The following is a 26,926-nucleotide window of genomic DNA, read 5'->3' on the forward strand; positions in this document are numbered from 1 at the left end:
TGTCCAATGGAGATAGGGTTTTTGTTTTTTGTTTGTTTGTTCTTTTTTTTGTTTCAGTTTCTTTTCTTAATATAGTAGTAAGTCCCTCCTGGTGTCTGGCTGCGGGCCTTCTTGCTACTGCAGGATTCCCCCCCAAATCTGTCCACTCCCAGCTGCACTCCCTTGGCTTGGAGAACAAGAGGAGGCAGGAGGGTGTGCCCAGTCCCCCAGACACCCAGGCCTGTCCCTTCTCAGGGCTGCCATCCCCATAAGCATCTCCGAGCACGTGGCCCTCTGGAGCCTGGCTGGCCGCCTTCCTCCAGTGTGGGTGTTTGCACTTGAACACCTCCCTCCTGCCTGCCCCCCGCCCCCCCCGCCCCCCCTGCAGCCTCAGCTGCGGCCAGCCCCCTCCCCCTCCTGTCCCCTGCTGCCTCCCTGCAGCAGCAGCTCTCCCTCCTGGCAAAGCCTTCAGCCCAGCCTGCTCCGAGCTGTCCAGGGCGCCTCCGGCGGCGGGCCGGGCGGTCACCTCCCTCCCTCCCTCCCATTCTCTCGGGCTGCCTCCTCCTTCTCTCTCCTCCCCTCCTTCCCCCTTCACCCCCAACCCCTGCCCTGGACTCTGCCAACATGAGGGGCTTGGCCTGCCTCCTTGGTGAGTGACCCATTCCCTTTGGGGAGGGGGTACCTTAGGGACCTGGACTTTCACCTCTGACCCTTTAGCTTGTCCACTTTAGGGACGCAGGCTTCAGGGAGCCTCTTCTGGTTCTGGAGCTCTGGACTATCCTGACATCTGGCCGGCCCCTCTAATCCCTCAGGGACCCAGCCTTTTGCGCGTCCTGCCTAGCAACCCAAGTGACCTACCCTTTGTTACCCTGCATTCACACTGCGGGGTATCACTCCCACCATTCAATCTGGTCCCCAGCCCTGTCTTCAGGGGTCAGGCATCTGGGCCCCACCCGCCCCAGGGACCTGCAACTTATCCCAGCCTCCACCCAAAGTCCATTCCAGCAGTGGGGTTTCTGACTCAGAGGTGTGAGGAATCAGTATGTGAGTGGATGTTTCTCACCGAAACTTAAGCCGGGAGCGTGCGCTGGGGAGAGGACCCCTCCCCCTAATTCACCTCCACTCTGTTCCCTCCGACCCCCTCTGCAGCATTACTGCTGGGGACCCAGGCTGTTGGTAAGTGTCCCGACTCTCCACTTGGCCTCACCCAGCTCCAAGCCTCCCGCCACTCTCCCGCTGGCCCCTGCTCCCCTGATTCCACTCCGACCTTCCACACAGCCCCCAATATCTCCGAGACGCTCCTCTCATTGTACCCAGGAGTCTGGGTCCAGGGTCCTGCCTCCAGGGTAGATGGCACCTTGCAAGGCAGCTCCCTGGCCCCCAGGCCACAGGGCTTCTGTCTGGGGTCACGGTGTTTCCTTCGCCCTTCAGAGCGCCTGCGCCTGGCCGATGGTCCCCACAGCTGTGCGGGACGCCTGGAAGTCTGGTACAGCGGGCGCTGGGGCACCGTGTGTGACGACGGATGGGACCTCCGGGATGCTGCAGTGGCCTGCCGCGTGCTGGGCTGCGGAGGGGCGCTGGCTGCCCCCGGGGGTGCCTTCTTCGGGGAGGGCACCGGGCCCGTGTGGCTCAGTGAGCTGGCCTGCCGGGGCAGTGAGGGACAGCTGGGTACCTGTCCCCACCGGGGCTGGAAGGCCCATATCTGCTCTCATGAGGAGGACGCAGGCGTCGTCTGTGTAGGTAAAGAGACTCAAATTCCTCCTTCGGTGATGGCCCCAGAAACCCCAAGTCCATGGTTCTTGTAGATTTGAGCCGTCTAGAAGCAGAGAAATGCCTAATTCCCTATCCCCATAAGACCAGGTTCCTCCCCACCTCCTAGAACCCCCAGCTTACAATCACTTATTTCTGAGTCCCAGAGAATTCAAGCATCCAGGTTGTTCTGTCCCAGGGATCAAGTGACAAGTGACCTCTCTCCTTCTCCTCCTCCTCCTCCTCCTCCTCCTCCTCCTCCTCCTCCTTCTCTTCTTCGTTTTTTTTTTTTTTTTCCCCCGAGACAAGGTTTCTCTGATTAGTTTTGGTGCCGGTCCTGATCTCGCTCTGTAGCTCAGGCTAGCCTTGAACTCACAGAGACCCGCCTGGCTCTGCCTTCTGAGTGCTGGGATTAAAGGCGTGGGCCGCCTCCGCCACCACCTCCCTGCTAGCCTCTCTATTCTGATGCCACCACTGTTCTCATAACTCTGGTCCTCTCCCGCGCAGGTCAGCGTGCAGCTAACTCTAGAGAAGATTCGACATCCCTACTGGATGGGGATCCGTGGCTGCCACTGTCCGGGGAGCTGAGCCCTAGCTCAGAGGAGCCCCCTGTGACTCATGGTGAGCACAAAAGACTAGGCTTCCCACCCTGCACCCCAGTCTGTCTCAGCTATGGGGGGAGGTCATCTTGCTACAGATGTTTTCCTGCCAGCGAGTGTCCTTCATTACCGGGAATCCTCCAGCCCTTCAGACTCTCAGCAAGGGATCCCTAGACAGATGCCTAGGAGTCAGGAAGGGTGAACAGCTCAGAGCCTGACTTCCTGGTCACGTGCCACTTTCCCAGCTCCCCAACCAGCAACAAGCTCCCAGAATGGCCCTCGCAAGAAGAATCCCAGGCCACCCAAGCCGGCCAAGTCCACCCGGGCCCCTGTACTGACAAATGGAGCTCCCCGACAAGGTGAGTCTCCTCCAAATCTTCCTTGTCTCCTTGATCTGGGTGCCGCGAGACCCTAGGCCCAGCCAAAGTGAGGATCCCAGACCTCCGTTCTGCCTCAGTCGGGGCTGGCCACCCTCCTCTAACTGATCTGTGAGACCCAGGGGTCCGGCCAGTGACAGTTCTCTTTTCTGAATGAGCCAGTCGGCAGACAAACCTCAGTCCCCGGCCCTTTCCGGGCCTCCACTCTCCCCAGACGTTGACGTTAGGCATAGCCTCTTACGTCTCCCTTCTCTGTCCCCCAGAGCGGCTGCGCCTGGTCTCAGGTCCCCACGGATGCGCCGGCCGCCTGGAAGTCTGGCACGGTGGACGCTGGGGCACTGTGTGTGATGATGGATGGGACCTCCGAGATGCAGCTGTGGCTTGTCGGGAGCTGGGCTGTGGGGGGGCGCTGGCCGCCCCTGGCGGTGCCAGGTTCGGACCTGGTTCAGGACCCGTGTGGATGGATGACGTAGGGTGTGGAGGAGGAGAGCAGGCTCTCCGGGACTGCCCCAGAAGCCCCTGGGGCCGGAGTAACTGTGACCATACTGAGGATGCCGGGCTGGTCTGCACTGGTATGCGGGGGCGGGGGCGGGGAGCTGACTACCCCCTCCTCTCTTCGGTTCTCAGATCCTAGCTCCTCCCTCCCCTAGGAAGGGGTAAAAGGCCGCAAGTCTATCTCTCTACACATTCTCTGGAGAAATGGGAGAGGCAGGATCGAAGCTTGGGCTTAGCCTGCCAAGCCTCAGCTGGGGGCCATGGAAGGGCACTTGGGGGCTCCCTCCTCCATTCACTGTCCTCCTTCTGCTGCCCGCTCCCTTTCCTCTCCCGCCCCCCCCCCCACATTCTTGTTCTCTGTTGGCACAGGGAACATCCTGATTCCTCACTGGTCTAACTCGGTACCTGCTCACCCATCCCAGACTCTCACAGTGTTAACCCAGTCCTTGCAAACCCGGTCTAGTTTCTCTTCTTGGTCTATATAACTCGGCAGCTCCTCATCCGCCCTAACTTCTTGTCACCCTGTCCCCTGACCTCCTACACCCAGGTCCTGCACCCAGGCTGCGCCTCGCTGATGGTCCCCACGGCTGCGCTGGCCGCCTGGAGGTTTGGCACGGTGGGCGCTGGGGATCCGTGTGTGACGACGCTTGGGACCTTCGGGATGCTGCTGTGGCCTGCAGGGAGCTGGGCTGTGGGGGCGCGCTGGCCGCCCCAGGGGGCGCCTTCTTTGGGGAGGGGGCTGGACCCATCGTCCTGGATGATCTCAGATGTCGGGGGAACGAGACAGCCTTGCGATTCTGCCCTGCGAGGCCCTGGGGCCAACATGACTGTCACCATCGGGAGGATGCCGGGGCCGTGTGTGATGGTGAGGGCCTATGAGGGACATCAGTGGGGAAGGATGAGGCAGTGGGTTGTGTGGTCACCTGAAGTGGGCGGGAAAGAAGTGGTCCCTGCTCATGCTTCCCTTCCTGTGACGGATTTCCCTCTTTCCCCATCTTATATTCCTATGTGAAACCTTGGTCCAAGGTAACTAGAGGTGACTTGGTCTCCCTAAGGGACACTGGATATTGTCGGTGTTTGAGGGGGTGAAGCCTACTCCCTCGCTCCTAGCCCAAGCCAATCTTACCTGCTTAGGAGTGCCTCCCCCTTCTCCCTCACCTCCAATCTCCCTCCATTTCCCGCTCTCTCTACCCTCCTATTCCCACCCACTTCTTGCTGCAGGTCAGGGACGTGGAAGCCCTGGGCCTCCTGGGTAGGAGGCAGCCTTGGAGGTGGTACCAAGGTCTTTTCCCTCCTAGGCATGCCTCTCGGTGCTGGGCAGCCCACAGCACCCGCAGTGGACAGCAACACCTCAGCACCCAGGCTTCTGTCTACCTCCGTGGGCCTGACCCCAGGCCCGGCAGGCAGCTGGGCCCCCCCTGCTTCTCCCACTGCCCCCCCAGAGCCTGGGCCCGAAGCTGGTGAGTCCCTCTCTGCCCTGGCTGTGAGATTGTCCCACAGAACTGGCTCACAGAAAGAAAGGTAGCCTATGGCCCTGCTCAGCAGGACAAGTGCTTGCTTTTTGTTTGTTTTTTAAAAAAAGATTTTTATACTTATTATGTATACAGTGTTCTGTCTACATGTTTGCCTGCAAGCCAGAAGAGGGCACCAGATTTCATTACAGATGGTTGTGAGCCACCATGTGGTTGCTGGGAATTGAACTCAGGACATCTGGAAGAGCAGTCAGTGCTCTTAACCAGCCCCAAGTACTTGGGGTTTTTTTTTTTTTTTTTTTTTTTTTTGGGGGGGGGGTTGTTTTTGGTTTTGGTTTTTTCGAGACAGGGTTTCTCTGTGCAGCCTTGGAGCCTGTCCTGGAACTTGCTCTGTAGACCAGGCTGGCCTCAAACTCAAGAGATCCCCTTGCCTCTGCCTCCTGAGTGCTGGGATTAAAGGTTTGTGCACCACCACGGCCTAGGCCAAGTACTTGTTTTAATGTTCTGCTGATATCCTAAAATCCAGAGTTGTGTTTGCGCAAGAGTTCCACCTTCTGTAGCTGGGTCTTGAGCAGGGCAGAAGGATGAGGACGAGAGTCCGCCATCTAAAGCTTTTGGGTTCTCGTGCCCTGTGGCGGGACCATCACAACATCCTCTGGCTTGCTCCAAGTGACTGCACAGCTTGAGAATTATTTTGACGGGGGGGGGGGGGGGGGGGGGGGGGCGGGGAGGCTGGGGCTTGCTGCCCAGTCAGTTGATCCAAATCAGTGAGCCTCGGATTCAGTGAGAGACCCTGCCTCAAAAAAAAAAAAAAAAAAACCAACTTGGAGAATGATGTCAACCACTGGCTTCTGCATGAATGTACACACACTCCCCATGGACACACACATTCATCCATCCACACAAACACACAAACATCCCTTGGGACCAGAAAGATGGTTCAGTGGGTGGAGATGCTGGCTCCCAAGCCCGACAACTTGAATTTCAGCCCAGGACTCGTTGTGGGGAGAGAGAGCACTGATTCTCACAAACTTTCTTCTGACCCTCACGTGCACATGGTCGCATATGCACACCCTGCTACACACGCTCACACACACACACACACACACACACACACACACACACACCAATAAGTGAACAAATGGATGTAATATTAAAAACCCTAAGAAAGTAAAGTAATTCCCTTGGTTCAATGGGCATGGTGGTGTACTCCTGCAATTCCAGCACTTGAGAGGCTGAGGCAGGAGGATTGAGTTTGAGGCCAGCCTGGGCTGCAATGTGCATTCCAAAGCGCATCGCAAAGATCATTACCTTCTTCTGTTTAACTTGTCCATACACTAAGAGACACCTTTGAGTTACTGTGACCAGTGTAGACAGCCATGTACACCAAGTGTATGTTAGCACAGTCTTTCCATTTTTTAAAGTTACGTTCATCTCTTGTGTGCATGCACAGGTGTCGTGATACACACATGGGGGTCAGAGAACTCTTTTTCTGCCATGTGGGGGTCCCAGAGAGCAAACTCTCAGGGTTGTCAGGCTTGTGGCAGGTACCCTTGCCCACTGAGCCATCTTGCCAGTCCCCTTCCAACATTTTTTGGGTCCATTCCTAACAGTGAAATTTCTATATCATACGGCAGTTCTATATTTAGCTTTCTGAGGAGCCAGCCAGCTAGGCCTGGCTTTGTGGCCAGTGCAGAGGAGACCTTGGTCAACATCTGCTCTCTGGATGGAGGGATTCATGAGGAAAAGCCTAGACAGTGGATAGATGGACATTTGGGAAGGAAGGCGGAATGCAGGCAGATGAAGAGTGCCAGACGGGCTTTCTTTTTTCTTTTTCTTTTTCTTTCCGAGACAGGGTTTCTCTGCGTAGCTTTGCGCCTTTCCTGGAGCTCACTTGGTAGCCCAGGCTGGCCTCGAACTCACAGAGATCCGCCTGGCTCTGCCTCCCGAGTGCTGGGATTAAAGACGTGCGCCACCACCGCCTGGCGCCAGATGAGCTTTCTGACTCTAAACTCTTGGCTTTTTTTCCCCTCTCCCCCTATTCTAGGGTCCCCCCAGTTGCGCCTGGTGGCTGGACCCAGCAGGTGCTCTGGCCGGCTGGAGGTATGGCATGACGGACGCTGGGGGACGGTTTGTGACGACAGCTGGGACATGAGAGACGCGGCGGTGGTCTGCCGGGAGCTGGGCTGCGGGGGGCCTCGGCAACCAGACCCTGCAGCAGGCCGCTTCGGCTGGGGCGCCGGCCCCATCTGGCTGGATGACGTGGGTTGTGTGGGGACCGAGGCTTCGCTCTCAGAATGCCCTGCTGCCGCCTGGGGGAAGCACAACTGCGCCCACAATGAGGATGTCGGGGTTACCTGCACTGGTGAGGACACACTCGCCGCCGTCTGGCTCTAGAAGGGTTTTCTAGAGGAAGGAACGGGGACCAGGGGTGTCGGTAACTTGACTGAGTGCTTACTAAGCCCGAGCCCTGTAGTGGGTAATTGGCTCATATAAGCTCATTCAAATCGCCTGAGTCTGGCCAAAATAAGAGCTAGTTAAAAATCAACGTGGGCCGTGCATTTTCCCCATTTTTGGGCGCCTAGTCTCCAACTCCAGTGTGAGACCCTGAGCTAGGAGCTGGGTGCACAGAATGGAATGAACGTGTTATGGGTCTTTGAGAAGCTCGTGCCCCGTGGAGGGAAAGAGGAACACAAACGAGCTGTTGCAAACCAGTGTGACAAGGTGGAGTTTGGGGGGTCTGTGAGACCACACTGAGGCAGTTAGCTCAGGGCCAGGCTTCACCATAGTGAAGGTGCAGGGTAAGTTCAGCCGAGGGAAAGGGTACATGGAGCGGACTGCAGGCATGAGTTCCCAGTGGGGTGGGGTGGACAGTACTGAATTCTCCCAGCAATGGGTGTGACAACCTGCAAGAATGGCCAGCCAGACGGGTTGTCTGAGCTCGATGTCTAGCGTTGTCTGGAGGGGCTTGACCCCATAGATGTGGCTGAAGGTGTACATGGCTGTTCAGAAGTCACATTGTCATTGTAGACTAACATGGCGCAAGTCCCCCAAACACGCAAAGAATTTCTTAGTTTTTGTAAAGAAGATTATTATTTTTATGTGCACTGGTGTTTTGCCGGCATGTGTGTCTGTGTGAGGGTGTCAGGTCCACTAGAACTGGAGTTACAGCCAGGTGTGAGCTACCATGGGGTGCTGGGAATTGAGCCTGGGTCCTCTGGAGGAGCAGCCAGTGCTCTTAACCCCTGAGCCATCTCTCCAGCCCACCCCACCCCTCAACACATACACACAAGGAATTTCTTACAGGCAAGAACATTCCAAGGGCTTAGAAGTCATCTTCCTGGAGCCAGGGGCAAAGTACCCAAGCTTGTGTTGGGCATGGCTCATCTTAGATTGCCTGTGGGGCCTAACCAGAAAGATAGGTCATAGATAATGGTGACTCAAAGAACAGAGTCATCAGATCTGTCCCTCTCTCTTCTGGGAGAGCCACAGAAGGATCGCGACCAGGGACATGGCCTGGTAGACTTCAAGCTTTTCTCTCTCTCTCTTTTTTTTTTTTAAAAGATTTATTTATTTATTTATTATATATGTACGCCTGCAGGCCAGAAGAGGGCACCAGATCTCATTACAGATGGTTGTGAGCCACCATGCTGGGAATTGAACTCAGGACCTCAGGAAGTGCTCTGAACCTCTGAGCCATCTCTCCAGCCCCATTGAGCCTCTCTTGAGGCTGACGAATATGGAAGAAAAGCCAGGGGTAGTAGGCCATGCCTGTAGTATCTGCATTTGAAAGGCTAAGGCAAGAGGATTCTTAAGAGTTTAAGGCTAGCCTGGGCTATAGAAACACTGTTATAAAAAACAACAACAACAACAAAAACAGATAAATGGCACAGGCTGCTTTTGTAGAGGAAGGACCCAGGGTTGATTCCAGGTGACAGCCCTCTAACTCCAGTTCTAGAGGAGTCTGATGCCCTATTCTGGCCTCCACAGGCACTGAGCACACACGGTGTACAGATATACATGCAGGCAAACCACTCACATCAAATAAAAATAAACCTTCAGGGGGAAAAAGCCAGGCTTGAAGGGGAAGACTATAATCCCAGCTACTGGAGAGTCTGAGATAGGAGGATCTCTAGTTCAGGGTCTGCCTGGGCTACAGAGTGAGTTCAAGGCCAGCCTGGGCAACTTAGTGGACCCCTGTCTCGAAGAGTAAGATATGAAGTCCTTAGGGCAATGGTTCTCAATCTGTGGGTTCAGACCCTGTTGGGGGTCTAATGACCCATGCACAGGGTCACCTAAGACCATTGGAAATATCAGATATTGACGTTATGACTCATAACAGCAGCAAAATCACAGTTATAAAGTAGCAACGAAAACAATTTTATGGTTGGGCGTCACCACAACATGAGAAACTGTATTAAAGCATCCCAGCACCAGGAAGGCTGAGAACCACTGCCTTAGGGTTCATGCCTGGGACGGGAATAGCTGTCATAAGTAGCTCCATTCCTTGCCTTGAAAAGGTATTGATTTCATTACTTTTAATCATGCGTATGTGTTTATGTGTAGGTTTGCACACACAAGTGCCATGCTCTCAAAGGCCGGAGGCGCCACAGACCTGCTGGTGGCTGTCAGCCTGCTGACGTGGGTGCTGGGGATGGAACTCGGATCTTTGGCAGGAGCAGCACATGCTCTTCCCTGCCGAGCTATCCCTCCAGCCTCCATTTCCAGCTTTTTGTGGGCTCTCTGCGCTAATTTTCCACAGCGCCTGCACCTCTCTGCACTCCCACCAGTAGTGAATAAGGCTTCCGTTTCCCCGCATCCTCACCAGCATCTGCTGTCACTGTTTTTCTTGGTTATGGTCATTCGGACTGGGGTGAGGTAGCATCTCCAGGTAGTTTTAATCTGCACACCAGGCTCTCATGACAGTCCCAGTCCAGTGGTAACACAGATGGCCTTTGATGGAACCGAATGGGTCACACAACACAACCCAAAGCTGTGTACGGGGGAGGGAGGTGGGCAGGGAGAAGGGGTGTTGTTAGGGATGAGAGTGGATGGAGAGAGTCGTTCATTACAGACATGCTTGCAGCTGTCAGGGAACAAATACAGTTAATACAGATTGCTAGCTGGGCAGTGGCGCACGCCTTTAATCCCAGCACTCGGGAGGCAGAGGCAGGCGGATCTCTGTGAGTTCCAGGACAGCCAGGGCTACACAGAGAAACCCTGTCTTGAAACACACACACACACACACACACACACACACACACACACACACACACACACACACACACACACGCACACACACACACACCGGTATTTTGCCTACAAGTACATCTGTGCAACGCGGGTGTGCCTGGAACCCTCAGAGGCCTGAAGAGGGCATCAGATTCTCTGAGACTGGAGTTACAGACAGTTGTGAGCCACTGTGTGGGTGCTAAGACTCAAACCCAGATCTTCTGGAAGAGCAGTAAGTGCGCTTAACCACTGAGTCCTCTCTCCAGTCCAGCACCCCCTCCCTCCTTTTTTTTTTTTTTAAAGTGAAAAGTGGGCTGAGGATATGGGTTAGTGGTGGTGGGAGAGTTCCCTGAGTCCACCATCATGGTTTCTATGTCTTCTCTTTCCTCCCTCCCGGCCTCCTAGGGACCCCTGGCCTGGATACCATCTCAGACCCCTTCAGTTGGAGCTGGCTCCCTGGGCTGGGTAGAGATCAGGATGCCTGGCTTCCAGGAGAGCTGGCCACCAAGGCCTCTGCCAGCCTCACCTCCAGTGTGCTAGAGAAAACCACAAAGGCTCCAGGGAAAGCACCCAAGAGTACTAAGAAGTGGGTGCCTAAAAATGCAAAAAGACCAACCACCCAACCCCCTGGGATACCACCTACTAAACGCTCCAGGGTCCCAGGCACCCCAAGCAAGCTAAATCTAACCCCACGTACCTCTGAGTCACCCAAAAGACTGACCACGGAGGCTCCCCACAGACAGACGTCACACACCACTATAAAGGCGACTCCCAGGGTCCCCTGGGAGTGGACCTCAGAGGCTGTGGCATCACTGTCTACTCAAGGCCCCCAAGAAGTGACCTCTGAGGCCACCATCACACAAATCCCTCAGGCCTCCTTGGAGCCGTCTGGTGAGAGCCCAGAAGGTTCTCTGGAGTCATCCCAGGATCCTGCCCCCTCCCCATCTGCTGGAGACCCTGTGCCATCGGGTGAGTGGCGGAGGCTCAAAGGGGTCGGGAAACCGCAGCGAGGCCGTTCCCCTTACCTCCTAACGCGAGGGCCTCCCACCCCACCCCCCAGGTCCCTTCCGGGTCCGTCTGGCCGATGGGCCCAACAGGTGTGCTGGCCGGCTGGAGGTGTGGCATGCTGGACGGTGGGGGACGGTCTGTGACGACAGCTGGGACCTCCGGGACGCCACAGTCGCCTGCTGGGAGCTGGGCTGTGGAAAGGTCCGGCCCCGAGTAGGCAAAACCCACTACGGCCCTGGGACCGGGCCCATCTGGTTGGACGACATGGGCTGTAAGGGGAGCGAGACCTCCCTGAGCGACTGCCCCTCGGGCGCGTGGGGGAAGCACAATTGTGACCACGAGGAAGACGTGGTGCTCACCTGCACCGGTACTGGGGAGCAGTGAGGGAGGCTGAGGGAAGGGGGTCAGAGTGGCCCGGGGTGACCTGGCCGGAGGGGGGTCAGGGTGGGGGCGCCCGGCAGGGCTCCCGAAGGAGACTCCGGAAGGGAAGCACAGTGGTAAGAACCTCGGATAATAGAAAGGGACACATGCTCTCCCCAGGCTACCCAGATGACGATGATTACCCCTCCTGGACTTGGGACCCCACTTCAGGAGAGGACCTGAGCAAAGGGACCACTGTGGCAGCATGGCCTGGACAGACTCTCTCCTGGGCTTCCACTAGGAACCCGGAAGTCCCCTCTTCGGCTACACAGAGGCTTACGGACACAGGTGAGGGGCTTGACCGGGAACTTGTGTGGGTGCATTTGCCGAGCTCTCCCTCCAGGAGGGGGGTCCCAGCAATCAAACTCAGGTTGATAAGCTTGGCAGCAGGTACTTTTACCAGATGGCCTACCCGGGTTGTTTTTTGAGATGATATATCATGTATTCCCAGACTGGCCTTGAACTTGCTATGTAGCCGAGGTTTGCCCTGAGCTCCTGGTCCTCTTGTCTCCCCCTCCCAAGTGTTGGCATTACAAATGCGTGCCACCATGGTCAGCCATCCAGATCCTTCTAACTGAGCTGGCCCAGGGCCCCGCGGCCCTGCAGGCTTTCCCTGGATCCACCCAGACATCCTGAATGTGTTCCGTCCTTGGATTGGACAGTATTCATCTCCTCCAGAGCACAGAGAGACAGCTTGGGGGTCTGAGAGATCAGAGGGTACCAGCAAGTCCTGAGCGACCAGGAAGTGCCCGTGACACACCAGCCTGACCCCCTCAGACTGGAGCATCTCTGGGAATGACCCAGAACCCCCAGCTCAGGGTTACCCGGTCAGCACATGCTTCCTACCCCAGCTACTGGGAAAGTGAGCTGGCAGGCCACACTCGGTCCTTGTCAGCTGATCTCAGACCCGGGCAGGGATCCCTGGGGCCCGGGTTCTGCCTCCCGCCCTTCCCAACCCGCCCAGCAGGTCAACGTCTCACTTTGCAGCTATCTGTCCCTCTACTGCACCATGGCTTCTGTCTCGCTATAGCCTGTGTCCTTCCCTCTCGGCTGCCCACCCAGGGTGTTCTCTGGACACCTCCTACCCAGCTGTCTTCCTCGAGGGCACTTCCTGCGGCCCCACGGACGCTTCTCTCTCTCCTGCACACGCCATTGCTCACATCCCTTCCCTTATCAACTCCTTGACTTTATTTTTTTTTTTTTTTTTTTTTTTTTTTTTGGTTTTTCGAGACAGGGTTTCTCTGTGTAGCTTTGCGCCTTTCCTGGAGCTCACTTGGTAGCCCAGGCTGGCCTCGAACTCACAGAGATCCGCCTGCCTCTGCCTCCCGAGTGCTGGGATTAAAGGCGTGCGCCACCAACGCCCGGCTAACTCCTTGACTTTATTATCTGCACTTTCGACTCCGTTTTCTTTTCCTCTCCTGGTGTCTTTCTCCCCGATTGATTCCATTTCCACCTTCTCCCCTTCCTCATCTCTAGAGCTGTTCTCCACCCCCACCCCCCATGCAGTATCTTGTATTTTCTTTCTCAGTTTTCCTTTAAAATTCTGCATTCCTTCCACTCTTTAAATTTTTTGTTTTATTTATTATTGTATGGGTCTGGGTGTTTTTGCCCAAATCCGTATCTGTGCACCATGTGCATACAATCCCCACAGAGCCAGAAGAAGGCACCAGAGCTCCTGGAACGGGAGTTAGAGATGGTTGTGAGCCACTGTGTGAGTGGGGAGAATCAAACCCGTGTCCTCTGGAAGAGCAGCCAGTGCTCGTAACCGCTGAACCATCTCTCCAGCCTCTCCTCCTACTTTCTTTCCTTTTGTGTCTTCCTTCCTTAAAAAGATTTATTTATGAGGGCTGGAGAGATGGCTCAGAGGTCAAGAGCATTGAATGCTCTTCCAGAGGTCCTGAGTTCAATTCCCAACACCCACATGGTGGCTCACAGCCATCTGTAATGAGATCTGGTGCCCTCTTCTGGCCTGCAAGGATACATGGAGGCAGAATGTTGTATACATAATAAATAAATAAATCTTTAAAAAAAGATTTATTTATTTTCATTTGCATTGGTGCATGTATGTCTGTGTGAGGGTGCCAGATCCCCTGGAGCTGGAGTTACAGACAGTTGTGAGCTGCCATGTGGGTGCTGGGAATTGAACCCAGGTCTCTGAGATAACAGCCAGTGCTCTTAACCACTGAGCCATCTCTTCAGGCCCTGTGTCTTCCTTCCTTCCTTCCTTCCTTCCTTTCTTCCTTCCTTCCTCCCTCCTCCTCCTCTACTTCTTCCTCTTCCTTTTCTCCTTTTTTTTCCCCCTGAGACAGGGTTTCTCTGTGTAGCCCTGGCTGTCCTGGAAATCACTCTGTAGACCAGGCTGACCTCGAACTCACAGAGATCTGCCTGCCTCTGACTTCCGAGTGTTGGGATTAAAGGTGTGCCACCACTGCCGCCCAGCACCGTCTTCCTTTCAATTCACTGCCTCATCCCTTTTCTCACTAGTTTGGTTTTTCCTTCTTCTTTTCTTGGGTTGTCTCAGCTGGCCCAGAACTCCTGTCCTCCCTGCCTCCACCTCCCCAGCCCTGGGATCCCGGGTTGTGTTTCATACCGCTTCCTCTCTCCTTGCCTTCCTGGGTTTCGTCTTCACTGTCCGTTCCACACCCTCTACCTTGACCTCTTCCGTGGCTTCCTCCTTTTCCTTTCAGGTCTCATCCTCTTCACTTTTTCTTTCTTTCTTTTTATTTTATTTTATTTTTTATTTTTTAAGATTGTGTGTACAGTGTTCTGCCTCACGTGTCTGCCTGCAGGCCAGAAGAAGGCGCCAGATCTCATTACAGATGGCTGTGAGCTACCATGTGGGTGCTGGGAATTGAACTCAGGTCCTCTGGAAGAGCAGTCAATGCTCTTAACCGCTGAGCCATCTCTCCAGTCCCTCACTTTTTCTTTTAAAAAAATCTCACTACATTGTGTATGTATGTGATGCATGTCCCCGCCCACATTTCTCTCCTTCCCTTCCTTCCTCCACTTCCTCCCTCACTCTTCTCCCCGACTCTTTCTTGATAAGCTCTTTGATAGCCCAGGCTGGGATTCACTATGTAGCTGAGGCTGGCCGTGATTCCCTGTCTGCACCCTTCCCCTCCAAATGCTGGATTACAGGCACGGGGCACTGCATGTACCCCATCTTCTTTCCGGCCCGCTCCTGATTTTCCCTTCCACTGGCCTCCATCCTTTCTTTCTCTGTCTCTCCCTGTGCGACACTATTTCTGCCCCACCCGCTCCTTTCCGCACCCCGGCTGTTTTCCTCGGTCTTCACTCTCTCCACTTTGACTGGGAGCGATCACGGCCTCTGCCGTGTATCTCTCTGCCCGTCGCTGCTGGGAGGATCAGCCTGCATCCTTTCTCCAGCCCGGTGTGTGTGCAGTCAGGCCTGGCTGGGCAGGACCCGCTCCTCTGCCTCGCACCTCATTACATCTCAGGGGTGCGGCGCGTTTTGACTGGTCGCCGGGATCCAGCTTGGCCACCTGTAGAGTCTAGCCAGGGAGCGGGCTCAGGGACTTGTGACTTGGACCCGGCAGTGTCTCATGCTGGTGTTAGGGTTGGTCATTGGGATGCTGGAGCCGGAAGTGATCTCCTAGAGACCCTGATCCTCCATCAGGTGTGGCCGGAGTTCCAGAACCTTTGTTCTGCACAATCAGGGCCGTTTCCCTGCCCTTCAGCGCCCTCTCGTGGTGGAATTGATCACATGCGAGGCACCCGCCACTGTGGAGGCAGCTAATCCCTGAGGCAGGGGGATCTTTTCCACGGGGAAACAAATGCAGAATTACAAACGGTGCAAGGGAACTCTCGGGACAGTTCCGTGTAGCAAGACTTAGGAGAAGGCATGGGGTGTTTGGCCAAGATGGGGCTCTGTTTGAACCAGTTTACATGTGTCTTGTGTATGCTTGTAAGTGTGTGACATGCTTGTGTATGTCCCTGCAATGTATGGGCCGTGTGTGTGTGTGTGTGTGTGTGTGTGTGTGTGTGTGTGTGTGTGTGTAGGCCAGAGGACAGCTTCTGGTACCATTCCACAGGCACTGTCTAAACCTGTTTTTTTGTGAGACAGGGTCTCTCGGTGGCCTGGAGTTGGTCAGTGAGGCCAGCCTGGTGGCTGATACGCCTGGGAGATCCTCTGTCTCTGTTTCTCCAGCACTGGGATTATAAGAGGCGCCAGCATGCTCAGCTTTTTATTTTCTTTAAACGTGTGCTCTGAGGCTCACACTCAGTTCCTTGTGTTTGCAAAGTAAGCGCTTTACAAACGGAGATTCTACCTCCCAGCTCTTGGCTTGCTTTTGAGACCGTCTTATTCCACAGCCCCAGCTGGCTTGGATGTCAACTACATTGTCCAGGCAAGCCTTGAACTCCCTCCCAGTGGTAGGATGCAGGCAGGCACCACGTTGGGTTGGGGTGATGTGTGCGGTCACTCAAAGCACAAGTCTGGCACCTGACTCACTCGGCGGGCTCCAGTCTAGACGCCACAGGGACTGGAGCGAGTTGTGTGACTACATGTCCCATTCCGATGTGCAGGATGCCCATGAACTCACCTAGAATGGAAAACACTGTTGGTAGAGCGTTATATTACAACGACCCATAGGTGCAGGTTGGAATGATTGGTTGTAGTAGAGAAATCAAGAGAAACCTTTTAGAAATGTGATATTATCCTCCAGCAGAGGCCAGCAGGAAGGGTATCGGTTTTTAATTCATTCATGTGTGTGTGCCATGTCACATGTGGAGAGCAGAGGACAACTTGCATGAGCTGTTTTTCTACTTCCACCATAGGAGTTCTGGGGATCCAACTCAGTTTGTCAGGTACACAGCAAGTACCTTTACCCACTGGGCCATCTCCTCACTGGCCCCAGGAAGAGGACCGAAGGCCTTTATTTGGGAAAATAACTTGCAGAGTCACAGGGCCAGGATTTTTTATTTTTAAGATTTATTTTATGTCCAGATGGTGGTGGCACACACCTTTGATTCCAGCACTCATGAGGCAGAGGCAGGTGGATCTCTGAGTGTGAGGCTAGCCTGGTCTACACAGTGAGTTCCAGGACAGCCAGAGCTACACAGAGAAACTTTGTCTTGAAAAACAAACAAAGAAACAACAGCAACAACAACAAAAAAGCTTTATTTTTATGACCAGATGGTGATGGCACACCTTTAATCCCAGCATTCCAGAGGCAGAGGTAGGTGGATCTCTGTGAGTTTGAAGCTAACCTGGTCTATGTAACAAGTTCCAGAATAGCCAGAGATATGTACAGAGACCCTGTCTCAAAAAAAATTAGTTTATTTGTATACACACACACACACACACACACACACACACACACACACACACACACACACACAGTGCCGGATCTGAAGCTGGAGTTACAGGCAGTTGTGAACAGTCTGAATTGTGTGCTGGGAACCTAACTCGGGTCCTTTGCATAGAAATGGATGCTCTTAGCCACTGAGTGGTTTCTCTTGCCCAAACAAGGATAGACTTTAAGCTCCAAGAAGCACCTACATTTATCTCTCTGGCCGTTATGACATCACAGATCCAGTGCCTTAAACACACGATTTCTTGATCTTCTGTAGGTGAGAATGCATGGGTCTCACTGAGCCAAGATCAGTATTGGCAGGGCAGGTCCCCGAGGGAGAATCCGCCCTCTTGACTTTTCCAGACACGGCCCCTTCCTTCTTCAAAGATAGCAGCGCCGTCTCTCTCTGGCCTTAACTATGTCTTTATTTTTCCTTGTTCACCTCAGCCTGGAAGTGTTTCTGTAGTCCAAGGATTTATAAAACTGGGGAATCTGCTTTTTTTTTTCTTTTGATTATTTCTATTCATCCACTTATTTGTTTATTTACGTTTATTTATGTTTGTGCTTGTGTCTGTGTGTATGTGTGTATGTGCATGCTATGGGTCAGAAGAAAAAACAAGAAACTGTTTGGGACAGTATGATAGTTCAGTTATGATGGTTTGTACCCAAGGTTGGGGGCCTCGGGGGAATGGAAGTAATACCTATATTTCCTTTATGAGGTCATTTCATCAGCTTCTGCTTTTAGTAGCCATGAGCATCCTGACTGGTGGCCGAGGTGACGCAGGTTGTTGAGGGGGCTGAGTGACGGGTTAGCCCCTGCTGTGGTAAATTGCCAGGGGGCTGAAGGTGGCGGGAAGGACTCAGCCCTCTTCCTCACACATCTGCAGATGACCAGGGTCGTTATGAGCTCTCCTGGACGTGGGACACGCCTGCGCGAAGGGGTCTGTCGCACCTCCACAAAGGGACCCCCACCACAAGTCAACCCAGACCTGCTGTCACCAGAGGCACCAGCAAGAGCCCAGGCCACCCCTTTCCGGCTCCGAGAGCCCGTGCAGACACAGGTGAGGCCTGCGGACCTTGTGATGTGGGGTACAGAGATGGGCTCTGGGTTCCCAGGGGTAACCCAGTCCTTACCTCAGACCCAACAGTGGGACAGCCTTCAACAAGCAGCCATTATTTGGAGCTTACCTGAGGGGATTATTCTAGGCAGCACACAGTGATTCTAAAGGCATTTGGGGTCGCCATGACCGGGGCAAGGCATCTACCCAATGATAATTTGTATTTCTTTTTTGAGACAAGGTTTCTCTGTGTAGCTTTGGTGCCTGTTCTGGATCTCACTCTGTAGACCAGGCTGACCTGGAACTCACAGAGATCTGCCTGCCTCTGCCTCCCCAGTGCTGGGATTAAAGGCGTGCACCCCCCCACTTTTATTTCCTTATTTACATTTATTTGATTATTGGGAGGCACGGCCTGGGGACCAAAGCCAAACTGCCAGGCTTTGTGCCAGCCACTCTTGCCTCCTGAGTCTGCCGACTCCGGCATCTGATATTTTTCGTCGTGGTCCTAGTACCAAACCCAGGGCTCTGCGCATCCTGGGTAAGTGCCCTGCCATTCGCCGCATCCCTAGTATTCCATTGGCGCTTAGTGGGCAGGGGCCAGGGATGGCGCTGAACACCCCCAGTTTCTTGAGCTATTCCCGCAGCAAAGTCACACGGACCAGGACGTCAACGGACCTAGACTGTGCAAATCACTGCGGCAAATCAGAAAATGATAGAAAAAGGGGGTCACCATTTTGTTTTTGAGACAGGGTGTAGTTGTTACATTTTTCGTTGCCTGATTCCCCGCCCCCTAAAAAAAAAAAAGAAAGAAAAAAAAAAAGCTCTTACAGGAGGCTTTATTTCAGCTCACAGTGTGAAGGTATAGTCCGCCAACGTCATGGCAGCGGGTGCATGGGGCAGCTGGTCACGCTGCACCTGCAGCCACAGAGCAGAGAGATAAATTTGGGTACTTCACTCACATCCTTTGGGTTGGTTTATTTCAAGGCAGGCTCTCACTATGTAACTGTAGGCTGTCTTGGAACTCACTATGTGGACCAGGCTGGCCTCGAACTCAGAGAGAGTTCGCCTGCCTCTGCCTCCCGAGAGCTGGGGTTAAAGGCGTGCGCCACCACACTTAACGAAGGTCACTTCTTTTTATTTAGTCTAGGACCCCAGCCCATGGGATAATCAGGGTGGTTCTTGCCTGTTCGGTAAAATCTCTCTGGAAATGCCCACACAGACACGTCCAGAGCTGCGTTCCCTAGGTGAATCCAAACGCAGCCAACCGACCGTGAAGTTAATTACTGCATAGTCTCACCGTGGGTGTTCACTAGCGATCTCACCGTATTTCTGCACCCCAAAGGCTGTCCATCGTTCTGGTCCCCGGGACTTTTTTCCTCATGCCCTCCACTATCTTCCGGGATTCTCCCCTACTTGCATCCACGTTCCTTCCCCTCAGAGGCCACCAGGTGGCGGCAGGAACCCCACAGGCGGAGACAAGGGGGGCACTAGGGCCTGGTGAAGTCTGCCGGTGACCCATGATGTCACGAAGATCTCTGCCTTCCCATTGGCCAGCTCCTCAAGGGGCGTCCCGGGACGCGGTGGGTGGGGCAAGCTGACCTCAGACCGATCGGCGCCCCGCTTTCCTTCTCCTCCAGGTTCCCCAAGGAAGCCAAAGCCTGAGCGCCGGCTGCCGCGGCCCACCTCGGCCAGGACAGCGCCCGCCACCTCGTCCCCAGCTCCTGGCTCACGGCCGACCTCTGGCTCCTGGCCCCAGCTCACCCCCGACTCGGCCTCCAAGCCGGGGAGGCCCACAGACCCTCCCCAGACACCCCCACCCACCCCGGTGCCCTCTCTGACCGGCTCCGACTCCACCAGGTCTGGGGCCAGTTTGCCTCCAGCTCTCATCCCAGAGCACTCCCGCAGCCCCGCACCCGCCTCCCCTACAGGGCTAACCTCGGACTCCTCTGCGCTCTCAGAAGTGACCAGCCTCCCCCCTACCTCAGAGCTGTCTCCAGAATCCGACGCAACCCCAGACTTGGGCACAACACCCAAAGTAGACCCGGAGGGTTCTGACTCCTCAGACCTCCCCGTGAGCCCCAGGACCCCCACAAAGACATTCACAACCCCTCACCCTACCACCGCCCCTGAACCCCCCACCCCTGAACCCACCATGACCCCTGAACCCCCCACCACCCCTGAACCCACCATGACCCCTGAACCCACCCCCACCCCTCACCTCACCACCACCGCCCCTCACCCCACCACCACCCCTCACCCCACCACCATCCCTGAACCCACCATGACCCCTGAACCCACCACAGCCCCTGAACCTCCCACCACCCCTGAACCCACCACCCCTGAACCCGCCACCACCCCTGAACCCACCACCCCTGAACCCACCACCACCCCTGAACCCGCCACCACCCCTGAACCCACCATGACCCCTCAACATACCGCAGCCCCTCAGCTTCCCAGGACCCCTCACCCCACTGCCCCGCCCCAACTTCCCACCAACCCCCATATTTCCTCAGCCCCTGCCACCCCCACAAACTCCCTCCCACCCTCCCTGGAGACAGAATTTCCCTCTCGCCCTCCAGAACCCAAGCCTAGCCTCCCCCCAGAGCTGACCTTGGGGGGAGCCCGTCCCACGGCCACATCCCTGATGCAGAACCCGGAGCCCTCTCCAGCCCCCGAGTCTGACCCCTCCAGGCCCTCTCCAGCCCCAAGCACGGACCCACTGTCCACCGAGGTCTCCAAACCCCCCAGGAACCAGAGCCCCAGATTAACCTCTCCACCTCTCCAGACCTCACACTCAACTTCAGACCCCACCGTGACCCCCGACCTTCACCTCTCCTCCATGGCCCACCCGTGGGACCAACCTCCCCCTGACCACCTCACTCAAGGGCCAAGCCCTAATCCCAACCCAGGTCCCCTTGGGCCATGTGTGTCCCCAGAACCACCGGTAAGGGTCATGGCCTGCGAGCCACCTGCCTTGGTGGAGCTGGTGGCCGCGGTGAGGGAGGTGGGTGACCGGCTGCAGAGGCTGACGCAGGTCCTGGAACAAGACCGGCGGGACCGGCGAGTCCTGGGGCTGGGCCTCGTCCAGTTGGTGGAGGCCGCTCAGGGCCTGGGGCAGCTGAGTGAGACTGTGAAGAGACTAGCAGAGGTGGCCTGGCCCCCCAGCACGCCTGTGCCCACCACCCCCACCACCACGGAGGAGGAGAGGCCTCTGAGGGGAGACGTGTGACCCACTCTGAAACTCGGGGTGCTAGAGATCCTCTCAAACAAACACGAGAAAACCAAAGTATTCTACCAACAGAGCGTGGGTGTTGTTACTTGGGAAGCGAGGGACCCTGGAGGGACAGAGTCACAATGTTGACCCTAACTTGTCAACGCCACACATGCTACGGTAATGGTGACGGTGATGATGCTGAACGTGAAGGCAATAATTGTAGCGACGGTGTTGGCGACGGTGATGATGGGGTGATGGTGGCGTTGACAGTGATAATGGTGGGCGGGGGGGTGACACCGTGGTGCTTATGATGATGGTCGTGGTGGTGATGGTGTTGGTAATAAAGGTGATGGCGATGGTCATGGTGCGATGTTAGTGGCCGTGAGCGTGTTGGTGGTGACGATGGTGTTAATTGTGGAGGTCACCATGACGGTGATGATGGGGAAGGTAATCAATCATATGACTGTGGGGGTTGTGAAGGTCACCATGACGGTGATGATGGGGAAGGTAATCAATCACATGACTGTGGGGGTTGTGAAGGTCACCATGACGGTGATGATGGGGAAGGTAATCAATCATATGACTCTGGGGATTGTGGAGGTCACCATGACGGTGATGATGGTGAAGGTAATCAATCATATGACTGGGGGGATTGTGAAGGTCACCATGATGGTGATGATGGTGAAGGTAATCAATCATATGACTGTGGGGATGGTGGTGATAATATGATGACGGTATTGATGATATCGGCGGCGGTGACGGTGAAGGGGCTGATGATGATGGCTGTGAGCGTGAGGATGGTAGTGATGGGTGATGGAGGATGGAGGTGATGGGAGGTGACGATGAGTGGATGACGTTAATAATGCAGACATGGCGATGGCACTGATACACTAGCCATGCTGGTGATGACCTTGATCGTGCTCGTGGTGATCATGGTGAATCCTGACAGTGATGAATCCGTGCAGGCAGGAAGCCGCGGTGAGTCCAGCTTTAAGAACAGAGCACATGGCCCGTAAGTCCCAAGGGACAGGATAGCGTTGCCATCACAGGGGCTGGCACTTACCGGTGCATCTGTGTCACACTGTTTGCCCTGGTTTTCGGCCTCCCCAACGCTGCTGCAACCCCTGCATACAGTTCCTCATGTTGTGGTGACCCCCAACCATAACAGTATTTTCCTTTTTACCTTGTAACTGTAATTTGCTCCGGTTGTGAACGGTAAATGCAAATACCTGGTGTGCGGGACGGTCTCAGGCAACCCCTGGGAAAGGCAACCCGATGGGCTTGAGAACTGCCGGTTTCCGCAGCCGGCTGTCATTCCATCTCCGTTAACGCTGGCTGGGGAGGGTACTGTTACCACAGCTCAGCAGATGAGGAGATGCAGCCTGGACGCCGGGGAGGAGCCCTTGCTAGGGGTTGTCCCGAGCCAGCTCCCGGGCCTCTTAGTCTCCGTTTCCCACCCATAAATGGGGATAATAATAGTGCATGCCTCATGGGCATGTGGAGATGACTGGATGGTGACATTGTGTTTCTGAGGGTGCTTAGGCTCAGTGCACAAGAGATGAGTGACTGGCCTGCTGTCCCCATTTTGTGCCCCGGTCCATGGCAACCCAAGCCTGTCTACTCCAGACCCTCCTGAGAGAAGGGTTCATCGGGTAGCCCAATCTGACCTTTGGTTCAGCGTGTCGCGGATGCCATTGAGCTCCTGACCCTCTTGCATGTACCTCCGGGATGCTGGGATTACAGATGTGCAATACCACACCTGGTTCTGTGCATTACTGAGCCTAGGGTTTCATGCATGCTGGGCAAGCATTCTACCAACTGAACTTCATTCCCAGCTCGGGGACCTTGCTCTTAAGATAGTATTACGTGGCTGCATCAGATCACCCGGACTTGAGTCCAGGCTTGGCTGCGGGCAGCCCGTACACCTCTGGGGTTTTTGTTCCTTTCTCACAGCCTCAGCTTTCTCATCTGTAAAATGGGAGTATTAATCACGTCAAGGGGTGAGGGTTACCAATGCCTCAGTTCATCTATGGGCAGAGATGGTATGTGATAGATGCCTTCTTACCAAGAGCGAGCCCAGGGCTAGTGAGATGACACTTGCTATGTAAGCCTCGATGATCTGAGTTTGATCCCTGGAACCTAAATAACGGAAGGAGAGAACCAATTACCATAAGTTGTCCTCTAACCTCCCCATATGTCCCCCGTAAGGTGAATGAGTTAATGGAAAAGTGATCCCAGACATATCTAACTATGCCTCTCTGTGCCTAACCGTGTGTGTGTGTGTGTGTGTGTGTGTGTGTGTGTGTGTGTGTGAGAGAGAGAGAGAGAGAGAGAGAGAGACAGAGAGAGACAGAGAGAGAGACAGAGAAACAGAGAGACAGAGAGAGACAGAGAGTCATGTAGTCCAGACTGGCGTCTATAGCTGAATTTTGAACTCCTGATCGCCTCTCCCTCTGTCTCCCGAGTCCTGGGATTACAGGCTTGTACCACCTCTCGGAGCCTGGACTCTAGATAAATGCCCTGCCATCCACGCTATAGTCCTGCAAGGGAGGAACCTTGATCTGCGTCACAGAAAGGACTCAGAGCAGTCTAGCTCATCACCAGATGCACACGGTAGAGCTGGGACCCAACCCCGGAAGAACGATGGACATGCCCCTGCTTTGACCTTGTCCTGGGCTCCAGATGAGGACGTTCATGACTTCCCCTGTCTTAGTGACCCGAGCAGGTCCCTTCCTATGTCTAAACCTACCCTTACTGGTCTGTAAACCGAGGGCTGGCTTGGAAGACACCACCTCACCCCGCCCCATCCACCCCCGCACTCCAGTTTCTGACCCCTGCAATCCTGGCCAGGAAAAATGGTCCCTCCTCCTCTTCCCAGATCACGGCTCAGAGGTCACAGAAGGTGATGGAGCTTGGCGCCCCTGCTCTCCTACAAAGGCCAGCAGGGTCCAGTTACTGGTTTGGGCAGGGAAGAGGATATGTCCGGGGGTCTTGATAGATGGACACTCTGATCCCGCCAACAGGCAAAGGCACATGCAGGGAACTCTCTGGTCCCCAGATCTCATTAAGCCAGAGACTTAAATAACTACTGACAGCTAACCTCGGGAGGGTAGGGCTTCTGCTGCCTTCTCCTTCCTGTCCTGGCTCATTGGGGTGTCACAGAGCAGTACCCCAGCTTGGAAGAAACCGTGGTCTCTATCCTTGGGTGGGATCAGGTGGGCCCTAACTGGGAGTCATCTCTCCAAAAGTGCTGGAGGGCCCAGCCTGAGGCGCGGCCTTTGGCTCCTCCGAGAAGCAGAGGTGTGTGGGTGTGTGATGGGTGTTCTAGCCCGAGGTCTCTCCACCCTCCGTTACCTTCGGCCAGCCCCAAACAAGCGGGTACCTAATTACTCAGCCATTCTATCCCTGCTTGGCCCGGCAGCTAAGCCCAAACATCTGGCCCCAGGGCCCACAGCCAGGAGGGGGAGCCAACTCCACCCGCTGCTGGCCCTGACCCTCGACACCTCCGTGGGGACAGCTGAGCTCCGGGTCCGCTTGCCAGCGTGCGGCAACCCAGAACAGTAGCCGCATAGGATGAGCAAGCTCGGCGGGTGCAGATAAACTCCAAACTCGAACTCCATTAGACCTACCCCACACACACACCGCCATACCACACACACACACACCCACACCCACACACCCACACACACCCACACACCATATACACACACACACACACACACCGTATACACACACACATACCCACACACCATACACACACACACACACCATACACACACACACCATACACACACCATACACACACACACACACCATACACACACACACACACCATACACACACACACACACACACACACACACATACACACCATACACACACCGTGTATACACACACACACATCAAGCAAATGAGGATCTGTCATTACCCACCTGGGCTGTGACGACCGGTAGAGAAAACTTAGACCCACACTATAACACCACATCCTCACATCGCTTACACCCTGAAGCGTGGCAAGGAGCACCCAACATCTGGCTCTCTGGAAGTTGCTCAGGAACAAACCTCCAAGACCTGTCAAATCACAGCCTGTGTCTTAGCACATCTAGTTATAATTTGTTACTCAAGGCTGGGGCTGCAGCTCAGGTGGTAGAGTACTTGCCTGGCATGCACAAGGCCCTGGGTTCAATCCCTGGCACTGCCTAAAGTGGGTGTAGTGGTGTGTGCCTGTAAGCTCGGCTCTAAGGAGATGAAGGCAGGAGGATTAAGAGTTGAAGGTCATCCCTTGGCTACACAGGAAGTCTGAAGTCGGCCTGGCTTACACAAGACTGACTCAGACAGACAGACAGACAAAACAACAAAAGCTTACCTATGAGAAGAACGCTGGGCCTTTTGTCTCTCCGCACAGGCACTAGGCTGTGAATTTTGACCTTCTTTCCTGCAAGAGGCATGGGTAGTGGGCAGTTGCTATTAAAAAGAAAGTTGGGGGTGGGGGGTGGTGGTGGTGACACACACCTTTAATCTCAGTACTTAGGAGGCAGAGGCAGGTGGATCTCTGTGAGTTTGAGGCCAGCTAGGGCTACAGAGTGAGACTTTGTCTTAAAAAAAAAAAAGGAAGAAAGAAAGGAAGGAAGGAAGGAAGGAAGGAAGGAAGGAAGGAAGGAAGGAAGGAAGGAAGGGAAAAAAGGAAGGAAGAAAAGAAAAAGAAAGAAAAAGAGAGAAACCTGGCCTCGAACTCACAGAGATCTGCATGCCCGCCTAGTATTTGCCTGCATGTATGTCTGTACTCTGTGGGTGTGTCTGATGCCCACAGAGGCCATGAGACATCCCATCCCCTGGAACAGGAGTGATGGGTGGTTGCGAGCTGCCATGTGCGTGTGTGTGTGTGTGTGTGTGTGTGTGTGTGTGTGTGTGTGTGTGTGCGCACGCGCACGGGGAAGTGAGCCCTGGTCCTCTCTCTGCAGGATCAGCGAGTGCTCTTAACTGCTGAGCCACCTCTCCAGCTCCCTGGCTGTGAGCAGTGCTCCTCGAAATCTCACCTAAGAACATGCCCTGCCCTTGAGATGGAAATCCATGGCCCTCAGCAGTCCCTGCCACCCCTGTACCTCAGTTCCTGCCCCGCCAGCTCCGTCACGACTGTGGGTGGTCTGGTCTACATATTTCCTATGAGTGCAGCTGCCGTCTGTGGCCCTCTGTGACGACTTCTTTGACTTGGCATCGACGGTTCACGGTGCCTCTGTGACACCCAGGACGGGTGCCCGACTCGTTCTTTTATCGTGACCTGATAGTATCTCACACACAGGTGAGTCACATTGTGTTCATGCATTGGTTGGTCTGATGTCTGCATTGTCTCCACTCTCTGGGTGACGTTGCTGTGTATACGTGTGTGCAGCCTTTGTATGTGTGAGCATGTGTGTGAGCACATGTGTGTATGTGCGGAAGCCAGGCGTCCACGTCAGATGTCTTCTGCAATTGTTTTCCACTTTAAAACAAAACAAAACAGGGCTGGCACGATGATCAGTGGTTAAGAGCTCTGGTTGCTCTTCCAGAGGACTTGGGTTCGATTCCCAGCACCCAACCACACGGCAGCTCACCACTGTCTATAACCCCTGTTCCAGGGGATCCAATACCCACATACAGAAACACATGCAGGCAAAACATCAATGTACATAAAAATAAAAATAAATTATAAAGTTCTCAGGCTTGTCAGCAAGTATCTTTAAAAAAACAAACAAACACCTGAGTTGGAGAGATATCTCAGTGGTTAAGAGCACTGGCTGCTCTTCCAGAGGTCCTGAGTTCAATTCCCAGCAGCCACATGGTGGCTCACAGCCATCATATAATATGATCTGATGCCCTCTTCTGGCATACAGGCATATGTGCAGACAAAACACTCCATATCAAAAAATAAAAAATAAATAAAGGCATTGCCGGCAGTGGTGGTGCACGCCTTTAATCCCAGCACTTGAGAGGCAGAGGCAGGCGGATCTCTGTGAGTTCAAGTCCAGCCT

General features: G+C 54.6%; 1 protein-coding gene across 2 annotated transcripts; it reads left to right on the plus strand.

The window, feature by feature from the left end:
* Positions 1–547: 547 nt before the first annotated feature.
* Ssc5d (scavenger receptor cysteine rich family member with 5 domains) lies at positions 548–21,002 on the plus strand. 2 transcript variants are annotated; one of them, XM_076569872.1, is made up of 14 exons: positions 548–628; positions 1,129–1,155; positions 1,411–1,719; positions 2,236–2,349; positions 2,573–2,686; positions 2,968–3,276; positions 3,747–4,064; positions 4,498–4,659; positions 6,719–7,036; positions 10,309–10,872; positions 10,964–11,278; positions 11,452–11,619; positions 17,534–17,707; positions 19,342–21,002. In XM_076569872.1, the coding sequence occupies exons 1-14, from the start codon at positions 604–606 to the stop codon at positions 20,931–20,933; spliced, it is 4,509 nt and encodes a 1,502-aa protein (XP_076425987.1). In that variant the 5' UTR covers positions 548–603; the 3' UTR covers positions 20,934–21,002. The 2 variants fall into 2 exon arrangements, with proteins under 2 accessions (XP_076425987.1, XP_076425976.1); XM_076569861.1 differs by having other exon boundaries at positions 589–628; positions 1,129–1,719.
* The last annotated feature ends 5,924 nt before the right edge of the window (positions 21,003–26,926 follow it).

Source organism: Peromyscus maniculatus, chromosome 1, assembly GCF_049852395.1.
Source record: "Peromyscus maniculatus bairdii isolate BWxNUB_F1_BW_parent chromosome 1, HU_Pman_BW_mat_3.1, whole genome shotgun sequence".
Classification (NCBI taxonomy): domain Eukaryota; kingdom Metazoa; phylum Chordata; class Mammalia; order Rodentia; family Cricetidae; genus Peromyscus; species Peromyscus maniculatus.